The sequence below is a fragment of the Pseudopodoces humilis genome, chromosome 20, assembly GCF_049639895.1.
Source record: "Pseudopodoces humilis isolate 2021_Gansu_Grassland_sample_001 chromosome 20, ASM4963989v1, whole genome shotgun sequence".
NCBI lineage: Eukaryota > Metazoa > Chordata > Aves > Passeriformes > Paridae > Pseudopodoces > Pseudopodoces humilis.
In genome coordinates, this window is record NC_142219.1 from 10,921,312 (window position 1) to 10,947,673 (window position 26,362).

The 26,362-nt window shown below is 43.3% G+C and overlaps 1 protein-coding gene across 1 annotated transcript; it reads left to right on the forward strand.

Moving 5' to 3' along the window:
• The first annotated feature begins 873 nt into the window (after positions 1-873).
• On the forward strand, positions 874-25,590 carry SLC5A1 (solute carrier family 5 member 1). The gene is made up of 15 exons (XM_005524460.3): positions 874-1,182; positions 3,220-3,291; positions 10,603-10,707; positions 12,692-12,751; positions 13,087-13,191; positions 17,280-17,385; positions 17,611-17,691; positions 18,037-18,257; positions 19,185-19,320; positions 20,082-20,189; positions 21,127-21,277; positions 21,892-22,060; positions 23,082-23,297; positions 23,592-23,694; positions 24,502-25,590. Exons 1-15 carry the CDS (start codon positions 1,096-1,098, stop codon positions 24,723-24,725), a joined length of 1,944 nt encoding a protein of 647 aa, XP_005524517.1. The 5' UTR covers positions 874-1,095; the 3' UTR covers positions 24,726-25,590.
• Positions 25,591-26,362: the final 772 nt, after the last annotated feature.

A 26,362-nucleotide genomic window follows, 5' to 3' on the forward strand; every position in this document is an offset into this window, starting at 1 on the left:
GTCAGTCAGGCCTGCTGTGCTTCCCATGTCCTGGACTGCTTGTTCTGCTCAGTGTAAGGTCACATTTTACACCAAAAAGGCTGTAAATAAATAGTGATTCCCTAATATCAAGCAGGGAATGGGACTCAGACATCCTCAGAGCCCAGAAATGTACCTTACACCTGGATATACTGTTCTAAATTCCCTGGATTTCTCTGACCTCTTCCAGCTCAAACAGAGGATCACAGGCATCATTTGGGGAAGCTTCCTTACTCAGAGCTGTGAGGATCTGTCAATAACCAGTGTGTTCCACATCTTTGTGACCAGTTACTTTGCTTAGCTTAATTCTGAAGTCAGAGGAGCAAATAAAGGGAGAGCAGACCCAAGCTCTGATGAACTTTGAACTTACTCAAATGTGAAGCTGATTAGCTACAACAGAGAGAGCCAACTCCATGGTCTAAACAGCCTGAAATTCAGCCCAGGAAGCTCCTGGATCCAGGTCTCGTGTTCACATGCATCTTTACCTGTATCCATGTGAGACATGGAAGCAGGTTCAAGTTTTGTCCTTACCAGAAACACAGGACTGTTTCTCCATTGAGTAACGCTGCTGAGTTGAGAGATGACACAGAGGGTGTCCCGGATCCTGGACCCCTGGGTTTTCCCCGGGTGCCAGGTCACTCCTCACAGATAATTGCTTACCAACATCAACTAAAAGAACTGCTTCTTCCATGACTAGATTTACAGGTACAACCACTTAAAAAAAAAAAAAAAAGTATTCACCCACAGTGAGGTAAATATGCGGGTTTATTGCAGCCAAGCCACTCCTTTCTGTGTCATTCCTTCTCAGACATCTGCTCGTGGATGTTAAAACCCCAAGCACCTTTGGCAGGGACACTGAACTCTGAAATCTCCAGCACCTGTAAGAGAGGAGCACTCTTTGGGAAAGAGCTGTCCAAGGAAAAGCAGCAGCTTCAACTTCTGTCCCATTGGAGACAAGTGAATCTGAAGTTATATATTATATAAGACGTAGGTGATGACAGCAGTTTATCATTAACCTGAACTCTGCAAGAAGTACATAAGGAGAGAAAGAAGAAAAAAGACAGAGAAGCAGTGAGGATGGAATCCATCATAAGGATCAACAATGCTGCAGACATCTCTGTTATTATCCTCTACTTTTTGATTGTTCTGGCGGTGGGACTATGGGTATGTTGGGATTTAATTTTGTTTTACTTAATGAGCAGGTAGATTATAGAGTCTTGGCAAAATAGCTTAATAAGTGAAAATGCATAATTATAGAGATTTTGATGCTTAATTGAAATAGTTGACAAGTGCATGGTGGGCAAGATGTGGGCACTTATTTACACTGGAGGGGACAGTGACCCAGGGAGGCAAATCTTTGGGGGGATGAATGGAACCTGTGGGGAGGGAGGAGCGATGGGGTTTGTGTGGGACGGAGTCGAGAGATTTGATCGCTGAAGATCAGCCAGGGTCTCTCGTAGGAGCTGGCTGCACCTGAGATGGGATTTGGCCGCGGAGCACCGGGGCTGCAGGGAGAGCCGGGGCTGTGGGGTGATGCCGTAGGAAACAGCGGGGAGGGGGAGGCGCAGGGTGGGAAGGGAGGGGACGCCGTGAGCGGCGGGGGTGGGGAGGCGATGCCGCAGCGATGGGACGGGGACAGGGACAGGGACGGACACAGGGACGGGGACAGGCACAGGGGACAGGCACAGGGGACAGGGACAGACACAAGCACAGGGACAGCCCCGGCCGGCAGAGGCGGCTCGGCCGAGGCTGTGGTGCCGTTCGAGGGCAGCAGTGGCGGCGCTGTCCCTCGGGCCCTGCGGCTGAGCAGGAGCAGCTCCGGGCAGCGCTGCCAGGGCAGCCCCGAGCCGGGGAACGAAGCACCGGGAGCGAGGGGAACCAAAAGCCGCTCCCAGCCCAGCGCTGGCACCTGAGAGCTGACGCGTTTGAGAGAATGGCCAATACACCGAGCTACAGTGCTGGGAACAGAGGAATGTCACCGAATTCGGGTTTCCCTGGGGCGAGCCCTCCCCTGGACACCTGACCATTAACAAGCAGAGAGGAGGGACTGCCCCTCAGGAATCCTCTGCTTTCCAGGAGCATCCCAGGAACATTTCACAGTGCAGAAAAGTCAGCTACAGAACAAGCATCCCTTTCTATGGGATATGCCAGGCAATATTTCCAAGGGCACCAAAAAATCAGGGTTTGCACAAAATAGACAAAACCTTTTATTTGCCTCTTCAGCATAGGAGTAGAGGCAAAAAATATCACCAAAAATCTGAAGTCCCAGTTCACCAGAACACCTTGTTGTCTGGCAGGGGGGAGCTGGGTCTTGCCATGATTCTGACTGTTGCTGCAGTTGAATTTTATGTTAAAGATCTCTGACAATAAAGGGTTGATCTCTGCCTTCTCAGGCCACTGTGTGCTGAGTTAATCCTGTGTTAAAAAGGAGCCATTTCTTTTGAGCCATGATGACATCATTATTGGACAAATACTTACTCAGTTACTGTGTGTAGTTAAATGCAAATCCATCATATTTACTTACTTTCTTCTGCATCAGAAGAAAATATATGGCTACTTTTCCCAGGTCTTCTTTCTTTATTTTCCTGTTCAAATTCCATAAGAGAAGACAATGGAAATCCTGTAAATAATGGCTCAGGGTCATTAACAAAAATTGGAGGAAACTTCCCTCTAAAGCCCATCCCTTGACAAAGACAACATGTGTTTGCAAAAAGGAAACTTTAGCTGGCTTCTTCTTTTGGAGCTTCAGAGGGAATCAAACACAGTGCTGATATCACAACAAGAAAACAGATACCTGTAAGGGCAGGATGGTATTGAGTAAAAAAAAGCTGCATGCTTTCTGTTAGTAAACTTGCATCTTATAGTCTGTTTTGATGCCTGATATCATAGGCTTTTTACCCCAATGAAAAATTCATGTGAGCTTTCACTTGGCTGATTTTTTTTTGGTTAAATTTAATTTTATTTAGTGTTTCACAGTAATAATGAAAGGTGAAGGGAATGAAACTTGAATGGCTAATGCAGACCTAGATAAAAGAATCGTTGTTCCATTTTATTATTCATCATAAGGTTGCTCTTTTTAGCCACTCTGTTTCTTTCACTTTACCCTGCCTGTTTTATTATCCCTGTTTGTTCTCAGCCTGTGTAGACCTTACCTAGTACACTCAAAATACAATTAAAACTTTGTTTTTCCCTTTGTTCCAGGCTATGTGCTCCACCAACCGAGGCACAGTGGGTGGGTTTTTCCTGGCTGGACGGAGCATGGTTTGGTGGCCGGTGAGTGCTGTGTGGATATAAAACACAGAAATAAAACACAGGATGTGCATCTGCACCCCTGGCACTGGCCAGTGCTTACTTATCAAGATCTCTGGGCCACTGCTGAGGCTGTGATGGCTTTGTTGTGTGGCTGCAAATCCAACTCTTTCTCCAGCTGTGGTGTCACAGGGCAGACTGCACAAACAAAGCCATGGGATGTGCAGGGAAAAGTGCTGGGGGAAGTTGTCTGTGTTCAGCTCTGAGCTGTCTTGATTATGTGATCAACTTGTTTGAATATAAATACATTGGTAATGTCAGTACAGACAAATCCAGTGCTTTGCCTTTCATCCCACTTTAAAACTTACCAATATTTGGACTCTATTCTTTTCATTGCACTCAAAGAAGCTGGCTCATTTTAAGGTTATTACAGATAGGAATTAATTTCCTGAATTTTTCCCCTTTATTGCTGTATTGTTTCTTCTTTTGGTAACAAGTTCTGGTCTTGTACAAGGAGAAAAATGCTGGAAATATTCTGATATGTTATTGGAAAAAAATATTTTAAATGTATTTAAAGATCAGCTGTGGCTTACATTGATTGTCTTTTGTGGATCTCTATTATCTTCCAAGGTAGAGAGCAGGAGTCATAGATACAAAGTGTTCTTAGCCATCCATTTCACCAGGCCTTTGGCAGAAATTATATTAGAAACAATTATCTATTTCTTCCTGATGATACAGTCTCTTTAATATGAAAAGCAGAAAACTTAGACAAACCTGCATTTTCTGTATTACTGGAACACAGAAAATGGAATCGTGTTTCACACGATTCCATTTGTTTGAGTGGACTTCCTCAACACTCCTGATCTTGCATTCAGTCTCAGGAAACGTTTCTGCACTTCATTAAGGTTTGGGAGTCCAGACTCCACAAACATTGATTCAGTTACAGGACCAGAAGTCTGAGAGTAGATATTGGTCCCCTAAAGATTTAGGAATTTTCTTGAAGTAGGCTGCAGAAATACCTACACACCTTCTAGTCTTGTTCTTCAGAGAGCTGCTCTCTGCACTTAGGAGGCACTGGGACAGCCCTTTAAGGACAGGAAAGGATTAAAGGCCAATGACAGTAAGAGGTTTCCTCATGTGATGTAGTAGATCTAAGAAAATTCAGGTTCCTTTGGAAGACTGAGAAAAGTTCCCAAGTTATTTTAAGATAAAACCCATAATTCTGGGAGAAGAGAAAAAAAACCCCACAGATTACTCTGCCTTGTGCAATTCTGTCTGCCTGTCAAGGGGATATGAATATCCTTTTGTGCAGATGTAAATGGAGATGGAGGCAGCAAGGCAGCAAAGACTCACCACAGAAAAGTTCTGTCTTGCTCCAGTGGCACTGAGAACTCCTAATGATTCCCCTGAGACCTGGGGGAGAGGATCTGACACTGAGTGCTCTGCCAACACAAAGCCAGCAGACTCGGCAAGCTCCCCTCCTGCAGTGGGAAGGCAGCAGGGATCACCCCACAGTTCCTGCCAGGATCCCCTCTCTCCTTCCCAGACTCTGTGAGCTCAGCACAAAGTGCTAGTCCTCAGTGCAGTCCTAGATCTCCTCTTCAGTCCTTCCCTTTGGAATGCCAGGAGTGTCTTCCCATGCCATAAAAAGAAACCCTTCTTGCTATTCTTCCTCATATCACTCAAAATAAACAAAGAGCAAACACTCCAAAACCACAAACTAAATACCGTGTCAGCAGCATCACCCTGGAAAGTTTGCCTTGGATAAAAAGAGATTCCAAAACACCAATTCCCACAGCTTAGCAGGGATGTCCATCACCCAGAGCAAACTGGGCTGAAATGATGAGGAAACCAATGAAAGTATAGGAAGTTTAGTCAGAGATGTGATCTCAGTTCTGCAACAGCTAAAGCTGTGTGTTATGTTTTACTTTTGTGCTTTGACTTCTCTTTTAGCCAAGTCAGGGCTAACCTGGAATATTTCTGGATAGCCCCAGTGCATTTCCACAGTCAGGGTGGGGGCAGTTGTTTTGCAAGTGGACTCTTGTTTGTCAGATTTCTTCCCTGCCATTTCAGAATAATGACCCTTGTCATGTAATTGCTTTCTGGAACAGAACAAAATGAAGAAAAAAATCCTTCCACAAACTTGGTATAAACTTAATTCCCCTAAACTAATTGTATTTTTCAGTGGTTGCCTGTATTCCATGCTCTGCAGGGCACCCACAAGTGGCTTTTCTGACCCTACAGGGAAGGAGGCTCATTAGCAGTGTATTAGTGACAAGCTGGGAAAGGGATTCTGTTCACTTAAACCACACAATATCTGTGGTTTGGTAGACCAGAGGAGACCCTGGTAATGAAGGGCTAGAAGTTATTCCTGCTTTTAATACGGATTTTGAATGTTTGTCAGTCACAGGCAAACTGTGACTGTGATTTGATTTCTCAATGTATAAAGTAGGGCTGAGACACATCCTGGGCCAAATCTGTCCTGCTTCGGGTCTGACTGCTCTGCTCCAGCAGAATCCAAGAAAGTTCAGCATTTTGCAGAACCAAGCCCAGAGATAATTTTCTGGCTGAGGTCACTTCACTGGCCCTTGTGCAGTGGCTGAGCCATCTCAGTAGTTCCAGTGGTTAATTAGGGATGAAGGTATGTAAGAACATCCTCACAGATTACCCAAAACTGAAATCTGTCCTTGGTTAGTCATAATGGTGTGAAATGCTGTGTCCTTTCCACAGTGGTTTTATAGAAACTGAGAGAAGGATCTTCAAGAAACTGGTTTTGGTCTCTTGGCCTTTGAGGGAAATATCTTCAGGAAAGACTCATGTGGCTCTTTAAATCCTCATGATGAGCTCTGCTTTTTGCAAAAAGACACAGAGAAGTTCAAGGCAAGTGACAGCTCTGTCAATGGGCCTTGCCAACTTCAGCTTCCTTTGCCAGATGAAGGAGTTGGGTTCAGCCAAAAACTTCCTGCCATTGTAGGACATGAAGTACCTGTTCCTGCAGAACAGTCAGCTTTGGTAGCAGCCACTCTCACAGGATTAACAGCCCTTCATGCCCAATTTAAAAACCCCAAACTTTTGAAGCTTTCCTGCTTTTGAATTTTCTTCTTCAGGTTCAGTAGTTTTGCAGACAGGGCTGTCTGCACAAAATTATGGGTTACTTTCTACACCTCAGTTCCTGAGGCAAGAATGGTAAGAGGACAAAGAGTATCATGCTGGGCATCTGAAGGCCAGCTCTGTTAGAAAGATTTACTGAGCAGTAGGCAGGAAGGGTGCAGGGTCAAGGGCACTCCAAGAAATGTAACTCAGCTCGTTTGTGGCCACGTACATTTAGATCTTTGTGAGACAGATAAGAATTAGGGGAAAAAACCCAATGGATTCTTGCTTCAGCTGTGCACAGCTTATCTTTGTGGCCATCAGAAGTGACCACTGGCATGATTTCTCTGATCTTTGCAGCCATTTAAGTTTTACATAGTCTCAGGATTTTCCTCACTTGCTGAATCTGACACTGCTATGAGGAACCAGGAATGACAATTCTGCTGTGAATAAGATTTGCATTTCCTTCTCTTAGGTAAAGTAGAATGAGAAATTACCTTATTTTTGTCAAGTTCCATGCAAAAAAAAAAAAAAAAACCCAAACCAAAAAAACCCCTGTTAAATCAATAGTTTTCAGGGTAAAAGAATAATGAAGTATCAAAGGAAAGCTCTGAAGTAAAAGTTCAGTGAAATGGAAATGGATTTCTACAGAATCTGTGAGAATTTCCAGCTGGCTGGGGGGTGTTGTTTCTGTCTCAGAGTGCAAAGTGGGGAGATATCAGATCCTCCTGAGCCTGAGCTGTTCCAGCAGCCATGTGGTTTGTTGGAGCACATTTTGATGAGTATTATACATCCATCCCTCCCGCTTAGTACACTGGGAATTGTATAGATGTGGTTTAGTTGGGTAATAATGCAATTCATAGAATTTTCAGATTATTTGGGAAAGAAGAATAAAACCCCACACTTCCTACTTTGGGTCTCAGAGCCTTGGAAGTGTGGCAGTATTATTGCATTGTACTGATACTTCCTACGTGGCTGAGGGTGATCCCAAAAAACTCAGGTAGGACAAATAATGCCTTTACATAAAAGTCACATGTTGCAGGGAAGAGCTGTGAGTTAAAGGAAAGCATGAACAGTCTCAAGGAGTAGGAATGAGAAATGTGTCAGGGAAGAGAGATTTGAGAAGCTTCTGCAGGAGCAATACCTCAGGGATGGCTCAGGACCCCATGGGGTGAGAGGAGCCCCTGCTGGTCTCTGGAATGGGCCAAGGATCCAGTGGGGAAAGGCTTTGGTGCTGAGCTAATGCCTTCAGGAGGGCACAGGACAGGGGGATGTGCTGGCAGGGAGAGGAGCCACAGGCTGTGCATCCTGCACATTGGCACTGGCCTGCAGAGTGCATCCATCCCGCTGGGAATGGCCAGGGCCGGGATGTCAGTGCATCCTCAATGAGAAGGGCAAGGTGAAACAGTTAATGAATAACAGGAAAAAACACAGTGATCGTCATCTGTTTCAGGGTGGTGGTACTTCTGCTGAACAGACTGCTCTTGTTGAGAGCTGACCTTTTAAAAATATTTAAAAGAGTTAATGTTCCACATTTGCCTCAGGTTAGTTCAGTTTTTGTCCTCTTTCACTCTTAGCAGCTTTTGTCCCTTTCAACCAACTTTCTTCTTCACCTTTCCTCATAGATCTGTCTTTAAAGTCAATTCACTCACACATTCACTGAGAACAGTAAACACTTCCAGAAGATTGTTTCCCTCTGCCATTGCCAGTTTCAGCCCAGGTTTTTTAAGATGTTCAGCAGCATTTACCAATGGCAAATCAAGAAGTTCCAGCAATCAGCCTTTCCAGTACAAAAATCCCAGAGCAGCAAGTTCTTCAGCAAGGCAGCTCAGGCCCAGAGCCCATCTGCCTTCTTTTCTCATCCTTAAAATACGGCAGATGGGAAATTTCTTTTTCTGCTCTGGCATCAGCAGCCATTGGGGTGTGAGGGTATTTGTCAGCACTCTTCTTGCTGTGACCGTGCTGCAGATTTAAGGGTAATCTGCATTTTTCTGGCTATGAAACCATGTTCTCCCTTCCCAGGTATATGACATAACTGAAACCCATTTTTAAAATTGCATCCATTATTAGTATATATTGATCTTAATGTTCTGCTGCACTGGATGTTCCCTAATTCAGAGAAAAAATTAGAATGTGAATGTAGGATCTGCTTTCACGTTATTTTGTTCTTGTGCTGGTCCTGAATACGTTGGTAGTTTTGCATTGGTTTGGTTTGGTTTTGTATTTTTCTTTCAAAACAATGGTATTTTAGATAAATTTGAGGACACAGCATCAGCAGCACTGCCTGCAGTATGTCCTGGGGTTTCAGGCACCGAGCCAAAGCTTGTGCCTGTCAGTTCCCAAAGTTCTTCTTTAGCTGCTTTTGTTACTTGGATCTGCCTTTAAGCTTTTGAAACAGGAGAAGGGACACATTAAATAAAATCAGAGATTAATGTGGTTAATATTTTCTGGTGATTGCATTTCTAGTAACCTAGATTTAAGTTTAATTATTTATCTCCAAAGAAAGCATTGGGCAACAGTGCTAATGCTTGGTATAAATGGTACTTTTTTGTTCACTATCACTTCTGGAAAATTGTTGCTGTCACCAAGAGGTTAGAAGAAACAGAGGTCTTTTGTTTGCCAATGTTTGTTGCAAAACTTATCGGTCCTGTAGAAATGTCATATGAAAAACTGGTTACAGCTCTGTAGGGCACAACTGACTTTTAGAAATGTGTAAAAAAAACCCCAAATCCAGAACCGAATGAACTTAGAAACGTAAATTTCCTGTCACAGCAAAATAGCAGTTTGTCTGCAAAATGACTTGAAGAAATCAGGAGATCAGACTGAGGAAAGAGAAAAGAAGTAAGCCTGGGAAAGAAAGGGTGGAACCCTCTGAATTTTGTGTGTTGCAAATAAAAAATGGGGAAGGATAATCTATTTGTTATCAGAGATCAGTGGGTTGAAGAGTGTGGTTGTTATTTCTGGCTGTGGCATAGCTCTATAGAATAAATCTGCTCTGCAGAGGTGGATTTCTGTGAAATCCTTCATTCTCCCAAAACTCAGGTGATCGTCCCTGTGCTCCCAGAAACATTGATTGAATATTTGCTGCTGTTCAAACCATTGGACTCAATGATCCTAATGGGTCCCTTCCAAGTCAGGGTATTCCATGACTGAAATGAGAGCGTTGGAAGAGGTCAGCAGAAGTTCCCTTGCCTGCTTTCTGTGTGGTTTTCTTTTTAACCTTATTTAAGGTTTTTTTTGTTGTTTTTTTTTAGCTTTCAGAGGAGAGGAAAATAGAAAATAATAAAAAAATGTTCACTTCCTTTTTTTTATCTCAGAACTTCTCCAGCTTCCTTGTCCTCTGCCCACAATAATCCAATCCAACCTCTTTTTCATGCTTGACTTCTCACCCTGCATCCTTCAGTACCTGACCCAGTAAATGATCACTGGGTATTTCTGCTGCCTTTAATGTGTTCATTTGGAGGAAATGAAACTCATTCCTTTTCATCTTTTCTATTGTCTAAGATACTTGATTAAGAATCAGATCTTTGTGGATGGCTCCTGCCTGTCTGTAAACCAACAGGAACTTTTCATTTTTTAAATCTCTCCCTGTTCATTGATTCCCATGTTCTCCCTACTGTCCTGTTTGTATGATCAATGCAATATTTGGGAGTCTTAAAGATCCAGCACTTAAATATAACTCCTTGATTTGCTATTGTTTGTAGCTTTCAGAGACGTTTTCTCAGCAGATATTTCTGCTATGCAGCTTTCAGAATTTAATTCAGCAATCAAATACCTTTTGGCTAAAAGTGAACGAAGTGCAGCTCTCACCAATGACACGTTTGGGTGCACAGGCTGTGCATGATGGAACAGGGAGTGCAGGTTTGACAAGGGGGGATGCCCTTGTCATTTCCTCCTTGAACAAGGAAGATCAAGAAGATCACAGTCTTCTTCCCAATGTCAGTTTGGCAAGTTTTGCAAATATTTTTAAATCTATATCGGTGTAATATATTTTTTGGCTCAATTGGAAGATATTTTATTCAACATCCTATTCTCCCTCACTATTGTAGATTTGATGGCTGAGGGCTCTGGTTTCAGTGGGAACAATAAGTTGGGAGTCCTGAAAGTTATGAAGGAAGTTGGTTATCAGTCATTCTCATCATCACCACCACCACAGACAGGCATGAGTTCAGTGTGCCAGATGAAGGGGATTTTAAAAAAATTCCCATGAACATAAGAGCCAGTTTTTGTTTTTTCTCTTTGCAGATTGGTGCTTCTCTGTTTGCCAGCAACATTGGCAGTGGGCACTTTGTGGGAATAGCAGGAACAGCAGCAGCTGGAGGAATTGCCATCGGAGGATTTGAGTGGAATGTAAGTGGCATGTATGTCAGTGAAAGTACTTGTGACACCTGGATTATCTGCAGAGCTTAATCAAAATAACATTCCTAATCATTTAGGACCATCAAAGTTTGTGCTTGGCAACACTTGTTTTCTGCACAGACCAGTGAGAGGCAATGTAATCTAGTATTTAACCTGTCCAAGGCACTGGAAAAAGATGACACTCTTCAGTTGAGGTTTTTTAGAGAGCATTTGAACCAAATAAATTGGTGGATTTTCTTCTCTATGCATATATTTTTATTACTTTTAAAGTATTTGTGAAGAACGTTTTCAGACTGCAGGATGCTGGGAAGAAATTATCAGGTTTGTAATCCATGGTAATTTTGCGGCATTTTGCTATGTAGTAATTATTGAAGGGGCTTTGATTTCTTCACAGGCTGTAAGGAATTTTGAACATCCTTCACAAACACCTGCGTTCCAAAAAATCTTTTCCTCTTTACCTTTTCTTTCCTGTAATTATGCACTTGTTTTGCTTATCGTTCCAGTAGTGGGTAGAGCTACCCAAGCTGACTTTAGATGAGTTTCCCGGAGTACAGGGATCAGTGTAAGCTGCAGCAGCACAGAGACTCCCGTGAACAACCACACTCCATTTCCTTGTGTTGCCAGGATCTGTAGGTGTGGTCACAGTGTCTTGGTTGTGCCTAATTCACCCTCGGGGAGGGATTAGGCCATGACACAAAGCTTTGAATGAGCCTCCACAGGTCGATACTTCCTTCACGTTTATTTCTGAGCAATGAAAGAATCCTCCCACCCTGAGGGATTTGGCTTGTGTTCCTTAGCAAGTAAATGGTTGTTGCAAATAATCAAGCACTGGTTTGATAGGAATGTTTAAGGAGAAGGACAAAGCCTAAGTTAAACTGTAAGAGCAGCACAGTTTCTGTTAGCTCCCTCTTTTTGATTATATCAGGCCTGTGACAGACCTGATTCTCCTCCTTATTCCAGCAGAACAAAGCAAATTAAAACAGAACACAAATCTCTATGTCCCATATCCTTCTTCGAGCATCTCTAACACCTTATCTGCTGGAGATTCCTGCTGGACCAGTATCAATCCATGGTGTAACACAGTGCTTGCTTGGGAAGCAGCAATGATGTCTGGGGTGTTTGAGCAGACACAGTTCATGATTTACAGTGGGACACAACACACATAACAGAAGTAATGACAGTAATACCAAATTTGACTGTTGTCATCCTTGTATCTGCCTGTTCCATTGAAATTATTTCTATTTTGTATCACAATGACAGCAGAAACTGACCCAGTATTTCTTGTCCATCTTACATTTTTGACCTAAGGGCAGAAATTAAAAGATACAGTTTAAAAGCCCTCTAAGCCCTGTGGAAAAAAGAAATACAAAGTGCAGCTCTGATGGCAGGAATTTGTTCTATATTTGTTGATTTAAGTGTACAACTCCACATTGCACAGCATTCCAGCCATTTAAGTCAGAAAACTGTGGCATTGTTGTACAGTAGGATCAATAGTTCACAGAATACACATGGATACACAAAATATATTATTATTATAATGTGAAAATATGAAATATTTTAAAAATTGCATGTGGTGCATCCTGTACAGTCTATGAAATTGTTGGAAAATATTCAACCATCCTGGGCTTGCTCTGAAGAGAGCTGGAATAGTCTGGTGCCACTGGTGGAGTTGTGATTCAATCCTGTGAGGAGACATCAGCTGTATTTGTAGAAAATGATCATATGTGCTTCTTTGGGACTGCTAGCCTGAAACCCAGGCTGCATTATACCTGACGAAGTTTTTAGCCAAGATTTCATCCCCAAATTTTCAACTGTAAATAAAAGGACAGAGAAGAACCTCTTCCCCCCATCCCCATCAGTACCCAGGTTTTTGTGATTTCACTGGTCTGTAGCTGCTGTTGGGTCTGATAAATGATCTTTGGGAGGGAGCAGTGTCTAGAGACAGGAGGCTAATTCGATCTTGTCTTGACTGCAGGCTCTGATATTTGTGGTGATTCTAGGATGGATCTTTGTACCCATCTACATCAAAGCTGGGGTAAGTCAAACCACTACATTACACCTGTCTTTGCTGCTCGTGTTTGCAGATCAGGGCTGGAGTATTTCAAAGTCATTATGAATGGCACAGGATCTGAGTGTGCCAGAGCAGCGCTTTGTTGTATCTGTGTACTTGAAAAATGAGGATTCTCTGTTCTAAGACCTGAGCTGGGAACTACTTGGTGCTCTCTCCTTGTTTTCCTTTGATTCCTGGAGCTGCCCTTCCTTGAAATTGCAATTGCAGCTCTACTCTCACAGTACCTGAGTACTAAAAATCTTCTTCTGATTTCATTTGTACCTGTTCCCCATTATCTCAAACCTTCTCCACCTCCATAGGTGGTGACAATGCCAGAGTACCTGAAGAAACGTTTTGGTGGGAAACGGATCCAGGTGTACCTGTCAGTGCTTTCCCTGATGCTGTATATTTTCACAAAGATCTCAGTAAGTGAAACTTCTACAGGATTTTTTCCATTCTACACTGATCTAAAGAAAAGAAATGTCCTTTTACAATATTGCTCTCACAACTGGCCAACCATTTCAAGTTTGGAGCTCTTGGCTGAATTAACAAAGAAAAGTATGATTTTGTGTTTTCTTTATTCTGTCCAGTGAGGCTGTGCTGCAATCCAAGGCTTTTACTTCCTGGCAGTGTCTCTTGATGCTTGTTGTGCTTTGTCCTCTTTTTAAAGTTTTAGGGTTTACTTTTACATTTCTTCTCTTGTAGAAAACATCAGAGTGGAGGGAAACTTGTATTGTATTATGGCCTGTAATCTTAGGGATCTGTGAAACCCAGGACAGGAATTTTTGTCCTTAGATTTCATATTTATGTGTTTTAGTCTCCTCTGGTGAATCAGTAATATAGATGCCATCAGTAATATAGATGAGGGAAAAAAAGCAAGTGGACTATGGATAAAAAAAGAATAACAGGAATTAGAAAATGGAAGAGTGGGGAAATGGAAATGAGAGGAATTGTAACAGCTGAGGTGAAAGGAGGGAAGAGGAGAGATTCTTTTAATAGGCAAGTGATTGGTGTAAACTTTAAGGTGCTATGAAGTTAATGTTTATTAAGTAAATTGATGTGTTTCTGTGGAATAGTAAAGGGAGTTGGTATATTCTGTATATCTTGAAAGTACCAAGCTTCTAAAGAAGTCCACAGTTCAGGCATACCTCAGTCTGTTGTTTTGCAGAAGTTGTCATGGCAGATTAGTCTTTGCCCTCTGAATGGGAGCTGAGTGATAATAGTGCAATTTGAGCTAAAAGATTGGCCTTTTGCTCTCATTCTCACATCATGATAACTGATCCTTAGACAGGTTATAAATTAAACAGGTTGGTAGTGTGAGCTGGCCTCAGAGCTGGATTTCTGTATATTTCAAAAGGATTAGAGAGGTTGCTGTAGTTGTGCTCAGCTGTCATAATCAGAACTCCTGGGTACGACACAGAGTTCTGGACGTTCCAGGAGCAGAGAAACTCCTCCAGTCAGTGCCTCAGTCCTTTTCAGCAACACACGTTGGAAGTGAGTCTATCAAGGTGCTACATAACTTCTGAATTTACTATCCAGCTTTGATTTCCAGCCTGGGTCATGCCTAAGGGTCTGATTATGGGACTTTGCACAGATCAGTTGGAGTGTCCTGTTTCCAGGAAAAACTGATTCTGCATTTAAGCTTCCAGTGTGGTCATGAGGATCAAACACCCTCTCCATAGTCAAGGGATCCACACAGCTGCAGGTTACCTGGGCCTCTCTCTACCACTGGCCCATCCCAGCTTCCCATCAACCCATTTATTCCAGGTGTTTGTGGGGAAGTGCCATGGAGCTGGGTCTCTGTGCTATGCAGGGGAAAAATATGGTGTTCCATTTCCTCTGAGCATTTCTTCTGTTTTCCCCAACTGCCCCGAGCAGCTCTGGCAGTGTCTGTGCCTGTCCAAGTGAGATTCCTGTAGGGTACAAAGAGGTCTCTGCAGTGCTGCCTCATGTCACTGCACTTGCATGGGGAGGATCTGCCCAGGACACATTTACTTGCTCCGTCTGATTCGGGTTAGGCAGAGCAGCCAGTCCTTGGAGGTTTCAGGTGCCGTCACAGGATCTCAGAGTAGGTTTTGCTATGCCATGCTGTGTAACACCGTGTTCACACGGTGGCAGAGCAGGGAGGGAAGGGCTGTTCCCTGCTGGGCTCTAGGGAACTGTGCAGTGGGGAGAAGCTCAAGCACAGGAAGGGAGCACAGGCCTCTCTCCCCACAGACACGTTGGATATCCAAACATATCCACGTGTTGTCAAGCCATTGTATTTTACTTCCCTCAGTGCTGCCCTGGCAAACACTCCCTTGTGATCTCTGGGGCTCTTTGAGATTTGATAGAGAAGGATGGGCTTCTGCCCTGCCCTCAATGGGAGGTCACACCCTCCAGCGATTCTCACTGGCCCTTATCCTTGCAGAAGAGTGGCATCTCTTGCTTCTGGGGTAGTTATTTCATGTGCTTCTTCCTTGCTGTGTTGAAATGTTATGCAGTGTACTTAAAACTAGAATTATAACAATGCTTTCTAGGGAGCAGTATCACCTATCAGGTTTTGTGACTCCTGCTGTGCTTTCTGGCACCGTGTGAGGATGAGATTCCTTTTGCACACCCCTACAATATCCTTACCATTTCTCTTTCCCTGCACATTTTCTGTGGGCTTTGTTGATTTCTTACATTGTTTTGTGGCTAATCAGCCACTTGACATGCTGCAAGGAGTTCATCTTTGGCATCAGGACACACGTGATTTTTGGGCCCAAAGGATTTCTGTTATACAGGGGCCTCACCTGCACCTGTTCCCTAAGTGTGCAGCACATTGTGAGTAGTGCCCATAGCAGCTTGCAGAGGCTTTTTAGTCACTAGTGATGATATTGGTCATTATACCAAAGGAAATGGTCTGGTAAAAATAAAGTCTTGATGGCTAGTAATATGGTTAAGTTATGACAAGAGAAAAGTTTATTAAGGTCTGAACGTTTTTGAAAAAATCAGAAATTGTAAACTGGAATTTCTAAATCTGTTGCAGCATTTTCTTTCTGTTCATTGTGCATAATTTCCGTAGGAAATCTAGGGGCAGAGACTTGCCAGGGAGACGAGGAAGAGAAGAATAACCTTCTGCTAGGAGTGCACAGTGCAGGGGTTAAAGAGTAGGTGCTCTGGCAGCCACAGGGTATACTCAGCTGGCACATGTCTGGCCAGCTGCTCCTTTGTGATCCCTGCCTTTGCAGACACTGCCTGTAGTGTAAAGGAGAGAGTGACTCTAACAAGAGATTAGATACAGATCGTCTATAAAAGAGTATGAATGGATAAACAAGGAAATATTGGAAGGCAATAATCTTCCTGGGAAGGAGGAGAAGTGAAGCTGGAAGATAACTCAGCAATTTGAAGAAGCTGATACATCTGCCAGAATGCTCAATAATTAACTATATATTTCTTCTTAGGAATAATTTTAGGACCATTTATATTGAATGATACATAGACTAAACTAAAGCCAAGAACAATAAAAGAAAGGTCTGGAACATGGACTGATTAGGGGTGTGAGAAGATAGGAAACAAATTACCATCGAGAGATGCAGCAAAGGATATGGTCTGACAGCCACTGGAGTAAGAGCTAAAGTCTTGGTTCCAAATTAAAGCCCATAAGAAATGTGCTCCAGAGGCAGAGTTTTGGGAGTGGAGCTCTGCTGTGACACACTCTGCTCCATGGCAGTAGCTCTGCTGCCAGTGCAGTGGGTGCAGAGGGAGGAGGGTGGCCAGGCTGCAGAGGAGCCCGTAAGCTGCATGTTCAGGAGCAACCTCTAATGAAAACATAATTTACAGTAAGGCATCACAAGTGCACTGGGGCAGATTATTCTGATTGCAAACTTGTATAAATAACATTGATGCCAATTATCTCTAAATCAGGAACTGATTTAATGGGATTAACATCCCAGTGTTACTCTGAAAGCTGAACAATTCCTTCCTTACGCAAGAGCTGAAGGTCTCCTCTCTCAGCCAACTGCTGTCAATTCTTCTGACAGGAACTTAAAAATAGAAACCATGTAAGATGTTTGCCTTTAATGCAAATGCACCGTTTGTCCTGAACCAGCAGGACAAGCTACACCACACGTAAGCAGTAAAGGGAAAGAGATTTGTGGGGTGGCACTGAAGGAAGAGAACTGTGCCGTGCCTTGGAGGTGTCACAGTCCAGCCCTGCACACAACAGCAAATGGAACTCGCTCTCAGTTCTAAGCAGTTTGTTTTGAATTTGTCTCTCAGTGCCTAAGTGCTGAGCAGTGAGGTGACTGTCTAGAGAAAACAACCCTGTTAAAAAAGGCCTGGAAATTCTCTGAGAAGTGTTACTCCTCTGGTACTAAGAACTCCACAGCTCTGAGGGGACTGGCAGGTGCACAAAAATGGCTTCTATTTTCTCTTTGTGTGTGCAGTACTACAAGGGGCAGAGCTGTGTATTTCAGTGCCCTCATAATGGAAATCTAACGTGTCATCATGAACCTAAACATTGCTGAACCTATCCATTTTTCTTTTTTAGGCTGACATATTCTCTGGAGCTGTATTTATACAGCTCGCCATAGGACTGAATCTTTATTTGGCCATAATTATCCTGCTCTCTATTACTGCTCTTTACACCATCACAGGTGAGTTTGCAGAGCAGTCTGATAAATCAGAGCTGCTGGGGGAAACAGAAGAAAGAGAAGAGGGAAGTGTAAAAAAAGAGAGAAATGAAAACCTGAAAGGGGGTTATTTACAGTGGTCTTTGAAAGACAGAGGTGGTGAGAAAATGGGAAAAAAAGAAAAAATAATTACCACTGAGACATTTGCCCAGGGCTAACTTATTTGTCCTGACTTTTCTCTGCCATCAGGTGGCCTTGCAGCTGTGATTTACACAGACACCTTACAAACGTTCATCATGGTAGTGGGATCCTTTATTCTCATGGGATTTGGTAAGTAAATCAGATGAATTAAACTGGAATGTTCAGCCACAAATCTTGCAGTGGCTATGGGAATGAATCCTGCAGTGGGAAACTGTTACCTTAACCAGGAAGTTTCAACTCCTGTACCTATTTACCAGGGAAGAAAACAGGTGTGTTGCCAAAATTCAGGCATATTGCCAAAGTCCGTTATTGACTCTGTCTCCTAAGCACAAGTGAATGTGTAAGGTAATAAACATCATCCTTTGACAGGATTTTTATGTCCACATTAAGGAGACTTTTCTCCTCATGCTCTCAAGCTCCGTTTGAGATTTCAGTAATAAACCTTTATTACTACTTTTATTTTCTATGTTTCAGCATTTACTGAAGTAGGAGGGTATGAGGCTTTCATGCAGAAGTACATGGAAGCGATTCCATCCAACACCTCCTATGGGAACACTGTGGTGGATCCCGAGTGTTACACTCCTCGCAAGGACGCCTTTCACATCTTCCGAGATGCTGTCACCGGGGACCTGCCATGGCCAGGGGTCATCTTTGGCCTGAGCATCAGTGCCATGTGGTACTGGTGCACAGATCAGGTAATGAGACAGCCCAGTGCCTTGCAAAGGCCAAACACACAGAACTCTGTGCTCCAGTCTGATCTTCCCCTGTAATGCAAAGCTGGGCCACAGAACTGGCTGTTATTTCAAGACTTTTCAGTTCCTGGTTTCTAGACACCTCTCACATGTAAGAAAATGGAATGGGTGCTTTCAAATCTTCCTGCACACCTCTGCCCAGAAGATCCTGTGTCTGCCGCCTTTTTCATGTTTTGTGTGTGAACACATGTGAAAACAGAGAGAGGTTGTGCTGTGAACACTTACTTAGGAAACCATGCAACAGATGAGCCTTGTTAGACTGAGTCTACATACCATTCCCTTTTCAGTAAGACAAGTTTGTTTCCTATATGTGCAGCTTTCATCTTTGCTTGCATAATCTTGGGGGGATGTTCTTTATATGTCTGGTCTTTCAGCCTGGAGACTCTTCCCCAGTCATCCTTCCTTCTCTCTAAAACCTACTGTCCAGTTTCACCAAGTGATCACACTGACAGCAGTAAAGAAAAACGTGCTCCTGCACCAGCAACATGTGAATGTGTCTCTAACAAATGACCTACCTGTATCCTGAATTGTGAGAAAGATCATCTTCATGATTTCTCAGCAAATTAACAAAACCCCCAATGTAACTGTGTTTACTGCTCAGTTAAATATTCTATTTCTCTTTGGCTTTTTATTCTGTCTGCTTTAAAAACTTGTTGTGAGAGAAGTCTTACCTCTCAAATATGCACCAGATAAGTAATAATTTCCTTTACTTATTTCAAACATATCCTTTGATTTTCATGTAGTTTTCATTTTTCCTGGTGGCAGAAATGCTAAACAAGCTCTTTTGCTATCACAGAAGTTAAGAAGTACCTTGTACCTGGAACATAGCATGGTGTGATCATGGAAATAACTGCCATGTGTCATTGACAGGTTATTGTCCAAAGATGTCTCTCTGGCAAGAACATGTCCCATGTGAAGGCTGGCTGTATCATGTGTGGGTACCTCAAACTCTTGCCCATGTTTATCATAGTGATGCCTGGAATGATCAGCCGGATTTTGTACACAGGTATGATACGGACACTGAAATGCAAAGTTCTTGTTGCCTGCCTTTCATTGCCAATCTCTCTGTCCATTCCAAAATACCTGTTAGATTTTCATCTTCTCATCCAAATAGTCCAGGCACTTTCAGCTAACTGCACTGTAAGAAGCCACAGGCCTTCCTGTTTTCCCTGATCCCAGGTTTCTGTTAATACTACTGCTGTCTTAGGGGAAAGAAATTCCACAGCATCCCTCCCCAGCTGTCTATTTGTTACAGCCCCACTCTGCCTGAATGAGTGGAAAATGCTGTCCAGGACAGATACTCTGCTGGCAATTGGAGGGACAGGGCCATCAGTCACAGACTGCAGGGTTTGGGCCATGGGCACTTCCAAGGGCAGCATGGGGAAATGCCACTTTCCCATCTCCCTGACCAGCAGAGGGTTTGGCTGTGTTTGGCAGCAGGCAGAGGAGAGGTTCAGGCTGCAGAGAGCAGCTTTTGTGTTCCTCTCCTTGTTTTCCTACTTGGTCTCCTTGTGTTGTTCAGCCCTGGTCTGACAAATGAGTGCTGATTTTCTTTTGACCTGCAGCTCTTGTCAGTAGTCTTTTAGAGAGGAGGGGAAGGAAAGAGGCTTAGAATCAACTTCCCCCCCCAGCCAGCAAACCAAGGATGGAATCACATGTGTCAGTCTGGTGGCTCAACACAGAGATACATTCTAGAAGCTCTGTTAATTTGGGAGCAATCTGTTGTTTATGTGACCTTGTCTCAGTGCCTCATTATCCTCTCCTCAGATGTGGTGGCTTGTGTTGTGCCTGAAGTCTGTCAGCACTACTGTGGCACCTCAGTGGGCTGCACAAACATTGCTTACCCAAAAATGGTTGTGGAGCTTATGCCAAATGGTAAGACACTGTCTGTATTGTTTCTTTGTTTAGGAAAGCCAGACTGTAAAAACAAGTGATAGAGGGAGTCCAAGACCCATATTCAGTTCCAAAATTCTTGCTAGAATTTACCAAAAGTACATTTGGTAAATGTACTTCTAACCAAAGCGGTTGTCTGTATTAGCTGTACGTGCAGAATAGCTCCACACTGACAGTGCCAGCTCTCAGCTGGCAAATACTGGGTGCTGAAATGGTAAATGAGCTCCCTTTTTGTGAAGGTAAAAAGTAACCTGCTTGGCTAATGATTATAAAAGACTCTCTGCCAGGATCTCTGAGCTGGAAGCCTGTTCCTGTGGTCCTCCTGCCAACCCCACAGAGGTGGGTGCTGGCTCATAAAGCAAAAAAACCAGGTTATGCTATTGTAGAGACCATGGCACCTCCCTGATATCTTTGGTACTTTCCCATCCTTTGATAACTGTTGTTAACATCCTGCAATACTTCCCCATGCTCTGTGACCAGACCAGATCACCTGGAAAAGTGGCTTACTCTGTTTTTCAGACAGTAAAAGAAACTTGGGTTTTTTTGGCAAATACCTGGTTCACAAATATACTACAAGCAAGTGAGCACTCTCCTGCAAACAAGAGGAACTATTTTTATAACTGTTGGGGAAAGTCTGCTTAATATTATTTGCTTTTTATTCCAACATTCAATCAGGCAGCATTCACTAAAGAAGTACCTACATGCTAAAAGCTCAAGAGTTTCCCAGGAATTGCTGTAAATAGCTTTTTCGAAGCTCTGCTTGCCCAGCAAGGGAATGTTGGGCAAGATTTTATGTCAGGCACACGAATGTGCTAGAGACACTCAGAGCTGGCTGGTGGAAAGGGTCAGACAAACACTTGGTGCCAGGTACAGAGGCTCTCCACTGATGCTCATCCCCGTTCCCATCTTTGTGTTCCAGGTCTGCGGGGTCTGATGCTGTCAGTCATGCTGGCCTCCCTTATGAGCTCCCTGACATCCATTTTTAACAGTGCCAGTACTTTGTTCACTATGGACATTTACACCAAAATTCGGACCCGGCCATCTGAGAAGGAGCTGATGCTGGCTGGCAGGTTAGTGGCTGAGCTTGCCCTGTGTACAGACCACGAGCACTCCGTGGGCTCTGGCTGCCTCCTCCCAAAATCCCAGCTGTGAGCCTCCCAAAATCCCAGCTGTGAGCCTGCCTGGCAGAGCTGCAGTGGCCTCTGTGGCTGGAGCCACTGTCCTGCCTCACGTGCTCCTTTGGGGTAACACCAGGCTCCTGGAGGAACATGCAGTGTGCGTGAAGCAGCCAAGCTAATTCTCACTGCTTCCCACTGCTGTTTGAAGGAAAATCTTTTCAATTACCTTCCTGGGCTCTGTGCTGCACCAGGCTGCAGCATCAATGAACTGGTTCTAGTTCATCTGCCATTGATTTGTCTCTGGATGTAACAACCACAGGAAAAAAGTGATTTTCTATGTTTTGATTGCATATTTAACCATGTGCTGATGGATATTTGACATACACAATACCCAACTTGGATTTCTTTCGTTTGTTCAGTGCTAATTGGCCATTATAATTGATTTCACTAGTTGAAATACAAAATGAACATGTAAATTATTGATTAATTGCTGGGTTTTCTTCTTTCTGATAGATCATAGATACTTCTAAGCAGATGGCTAATTGAATATCTGGCTACATTTTCAGGGCATTTATGTTACTCTTAATTGGCATCAGCATTGCCTGGGTTCCTGTGGTGCAGTCAGCTCAGAATGGGCAGCTCTTTGATTACATTCAGTCTGTTACCAGCTACCTGGGACCTCCCATTGCTGCTGTTTTCCTGCTTGCTATCTTCTGCAAGCGTGTCAATGAGCAGGTAAGTGCAATTTAGGAAACAGGTATGCTGCATGTTCCTTTAGGAACTGGGAGAACTGGGGCTTTTTTCTTATGAGCAACTTCTTCCTGTTTATTTTAATCCCAGTATAGCCCAGGGATTTTGTGTCTCCATACCCCAAAGCCTGAGGTTTCAGAGATGAGTCTGAAGAAGTTCTTTCATAGTCTAATAGATAAACAGTCACCTAGGAATTCATAGATAGCTCTGAAGCTTAGGTTAGCTATTACCTTGCCAAGAAGTATGTTCAATGGATAATCTATGGACACATATTTGAAAGTTATTATTGAGGGTATTGGTCACCAAGCTGCTTTACCAAAAAAATCACCTCTTAGCTATCCTGTCCAGATGGGTTTTGAATATTCCCTGGAGTGGAGACTCCACAGTGTCTCTAGGCAATCTGTTCCAGTGATTAAGCACCTTTACAGTAAAACAACAAAAAAAAAATGTTTAAACAGAATTTCCCATATTTCAATTTGTGCCCACACATACCTGTGTGTCTGTTATGCTTTGGGCTGGAGTACACCAGGCACCCACCAGCAATACTGAGAATTAAGTAATTATTCTTGGGGCCATTAGCAGGTAAACCAGACACACATTTCAGGAAGGATGACACAACATTCTGGCTGGTTCCATCGTACCAGAGCTGTCAGGGATTAAGCCCTCAAAGAGAACAGCCCCTGAGGTGTGCAATCCATGGCTGAAACCTGTCCTGTAGGAGGAGAGAGTTGTGTGGAGCCAGATGGACTGTGAGAAATGGTCTGAACATGATGTCCTGAGGTGTGCCTGACATCTCAGAGCTGTTCATTGCCCCTTTCAGTTGTACTCATACACTGAGCTGAAAATAAGGTCACTGAAAGCATCTGGGTTAAAAACCATGTGCCAAAGCCATTGTAACACATAACTACATCTCTGTTTCCTCCAGCAACTGTTTGAGAGCTCAGAGTTTATTTCCATGCCTGAAATTACTCATTCTGATCCCTTCTTGTCACACCCCTCTCTGCAGGGTGCCTTCTGGGGCCTAATTGCTGGGCTGCTGACTGGACTCAGCAGGATGATCACAGAGTTTGCCTACGGAACCGGCAGCTGTGTGGCCCCTTCCAACTGCCCCTTCATCATCTGCGGCATTCACTACCTTTACTTTGCAATAATCCTCTTTGGGGTTACTGCCATCGTTATACTGGCAGTCTCCTTCATGACCAAGCCCATTCCTGATGTACATGTGAGTATTTTTGCAGTCCTGCTCCTCAAGAAATGGAACACAGTGAAACCACCAGTTTGTACTTGGTGTGTTACCTCTCAACACTTCAGCCATGCTCAGTATACAGCTCTTGTAAGAAAGCAAAGGAAATAGTCTTCATTTACCTGTCACAGATCTTCAGTGACTCCTGATAGCCTTAGACATCCCAGACATTTGGGATGCTGTGCTCCTACAGCCAGCTCAGCTGCTGGCCAGGCTGGTTGGTCTCTGTGTAGTCAGCCCATGATCAATTCAACTCCTTTTGTTCCGTGGCAGCTTTACCGCTTGTGCTGGTCCTTGCGGCACAGCAAAGAAGAACGGATTGATCTTGATGCAGATGAGGAGCAGGACAGAGCTGATGAAAAAGATGATGAATCAGGTAACTGTTGAGTACCTAGAGATTCTGTGATATATTTGAGTATCCCTGTTTCATTAACATGCTTGATAGTTGAAGACATCCTCCCTCCCTCCATCAACAAATCCTCAGCCCCCACAAATTTAAATGGCTCATGAGTTGCCTTTAACAATCTCTCAAGCTCAGTGTAAATCAGAAGTGAAGTGGATTTGCAGGGAGAAAATCTTACTCTCTCAGTAGCTGGGTGGCAGCTCTAGGACTAAACCAATGGTAATGCTCTGGGTCAGCTATAGATTGGCAGAGCTGTGTGTGACTCCAGTACTTGGAGGGAATTCACTTGGAAATAATGGGTCAGGATTGAAGGCAGACTGCAAACCCACCTGCTCTCTTTACTGGCTTTCTGGTTCTGCTCCCAAATTCCTTTTCATCAGGAAAAAATTAATGTCAATATTAATTTTGTCATCAGACAAAAATAATTTATTTGTCTTTAAATTAGGAGTGTAGAAAGCATTGTAAAAATTGAGTTTAAGCTTTGAAGCATAGTTTGCTTCTAAAATACCAGGCTAAGTCTCTGGGCTGCAAAAGGCCCAAGTGTGTTCTGCAGAAGGCTCTCTTGGAACATGTGGAAAATCCCTGTTTTCCTTCACCTCTCACCTTTTCTGAGGTGAGCTGTGAAAACACAATATTAACTTGATTCTTGTACTGTTTTGTACTAAAATGCTTCCACTGAATTATGACCATAAATCACAACAGAATGTCCTCAGTCCCAGAGATCAAGTGTGTGCCATGATCTGTACTCACCTTTCCTGACCAGAGTGTTATTCCTTCCAGTTAATGAGGAAAACCAGGAGGACCCAGGATGCTGTAGGAAAACTTACAACTGGTTCTGTGGCTTGGACCAACAGAAGGGCCCCAAACTGAGCAAGGAGGAAGAAGAGGCATTGAAGAAGAAACTGACGGACACCAGTGAAGTGCCACTGTGGAGAAACATTGTGAATATCAATGGCATCATCCTCTTGACTGTGGCTGTGTTTTGCCATGCCTACTTTGCATAACCCCCTGATCAGTCCTGACACTGTACTGCATTGTTCAACCAAAAATGATGGCTTGTAGATTTACACAATTAGACACACGCTGTATTTTCATCATCTACATTTGTAAAACATCAGAGCGATTTACTCACTGATTTTGTGATTATAATTTCAACAATTTAAAGATGAAGGCCACTGGGATTTCAAGAGAGAGAATTTATATTTAGACATAGAACCAGTCCAGGACTAACTGAGGTTCAGAATTTCCATCCAATATTCTCTCTGCTCATGATACATTTCATATTTTAGGTTCAGAACAAGGCTGTGTGAGCCATATTTCATACTATCTTTTAGGGTTGATGATGCTATTTTGATTTTCAACCCTTCCTCTGATCATTCCATTTTCCTTTTTCTTCGGCTATGATAATTTGATTGCAAAAAACCCACAACCGATGAGGGACTGGATTACAAACTCAAATTAAAACATTGCTTTTGCCCCTCCAAATATGGGATATCTTAAGTAAAGGATTTATATATATATATATATATCAATGTATTTGATATTATATATAAATTTCCATTTTCAATTTTCCCCCCCTTTTTCTCACTTTCCATTGGGTCGTGTTTCTCAGTTGTCAGTGGAACACTAAGCTCTGAATTGATCCCTTTTTGAAATTGGGGAACACCTGTCTTGATGATCCTAAAAAGAATTTTGCTTACAGTAGATTATCTGTTTAAGGTTAACTTCCAAAGGTCCTCCTCTCTTGCTATTTTAATATATACCTATACTTGAATGTGAAGCTTTTTATACAAAGTACATATATTATATATACACAGGCAATACATTATGTATATGCACTATATATATTATATATATTTAAAATACATATTTATGTGTGTGTATATATATTTATTTCTTCCTGCTCAATTCCCACTCTGGTGTGCCAAGGACCTCTTTACTGTGGGCTTGGACTCACTGTACTGCCTCTCTCTAAGGACTGTGCTACAAACCAGCCCACGCCCATGGTGAAACATCCACAGCACTGGAATCCTGGGCTGCACTTTGCAAATACATCCAAGGGCTCTGTTACACTTGTCTGCAAAGCTATAAATCTTTCCTCTGAAGATTTCATTGAGAAATAGGATTCCTGCTGCATGGCAGCATGAGCTAGCAGTTCAGGAAGGAGAATAGCCACAGCTGTGGGATATCAGCTAAACCAGGATGATTGTCTCCACTGGATAGGTTTGGTACCAGCTGGGGACACAGGAAAAGACAGATTTATCTCTTCAAAGCAAAAAGCAATAGATCTTTTCATCCCATTCAGCCTCCTGGGGAACCAAGTGTAGAAAGAAGATGCTGGTTGCTCAGTCAGGCAGTGCCACAATTCCCTGTTCCTTTTGCACATGTTGGTGGGACTGTGCTGTCCCAGAGCATTCCCGAGGTTCTGCCACAGGATGCTCCGGGCTGGCAGCAAAGTGCAGCTGAAGGGAAAGGCAGAGCAACCCCTGCACGTGCCACAGCACACTGCTCTGCCTCCTGGGCTTTCATCACTCCCACTTCTTTATCTCTTGGCAGGATCTTTGCTTCATTTGGATCTAACCCCAAATGCTCTGGATTCCAGCAGAATTGCTGCTCTTCAGTCGAATTGATGCTATTCAGC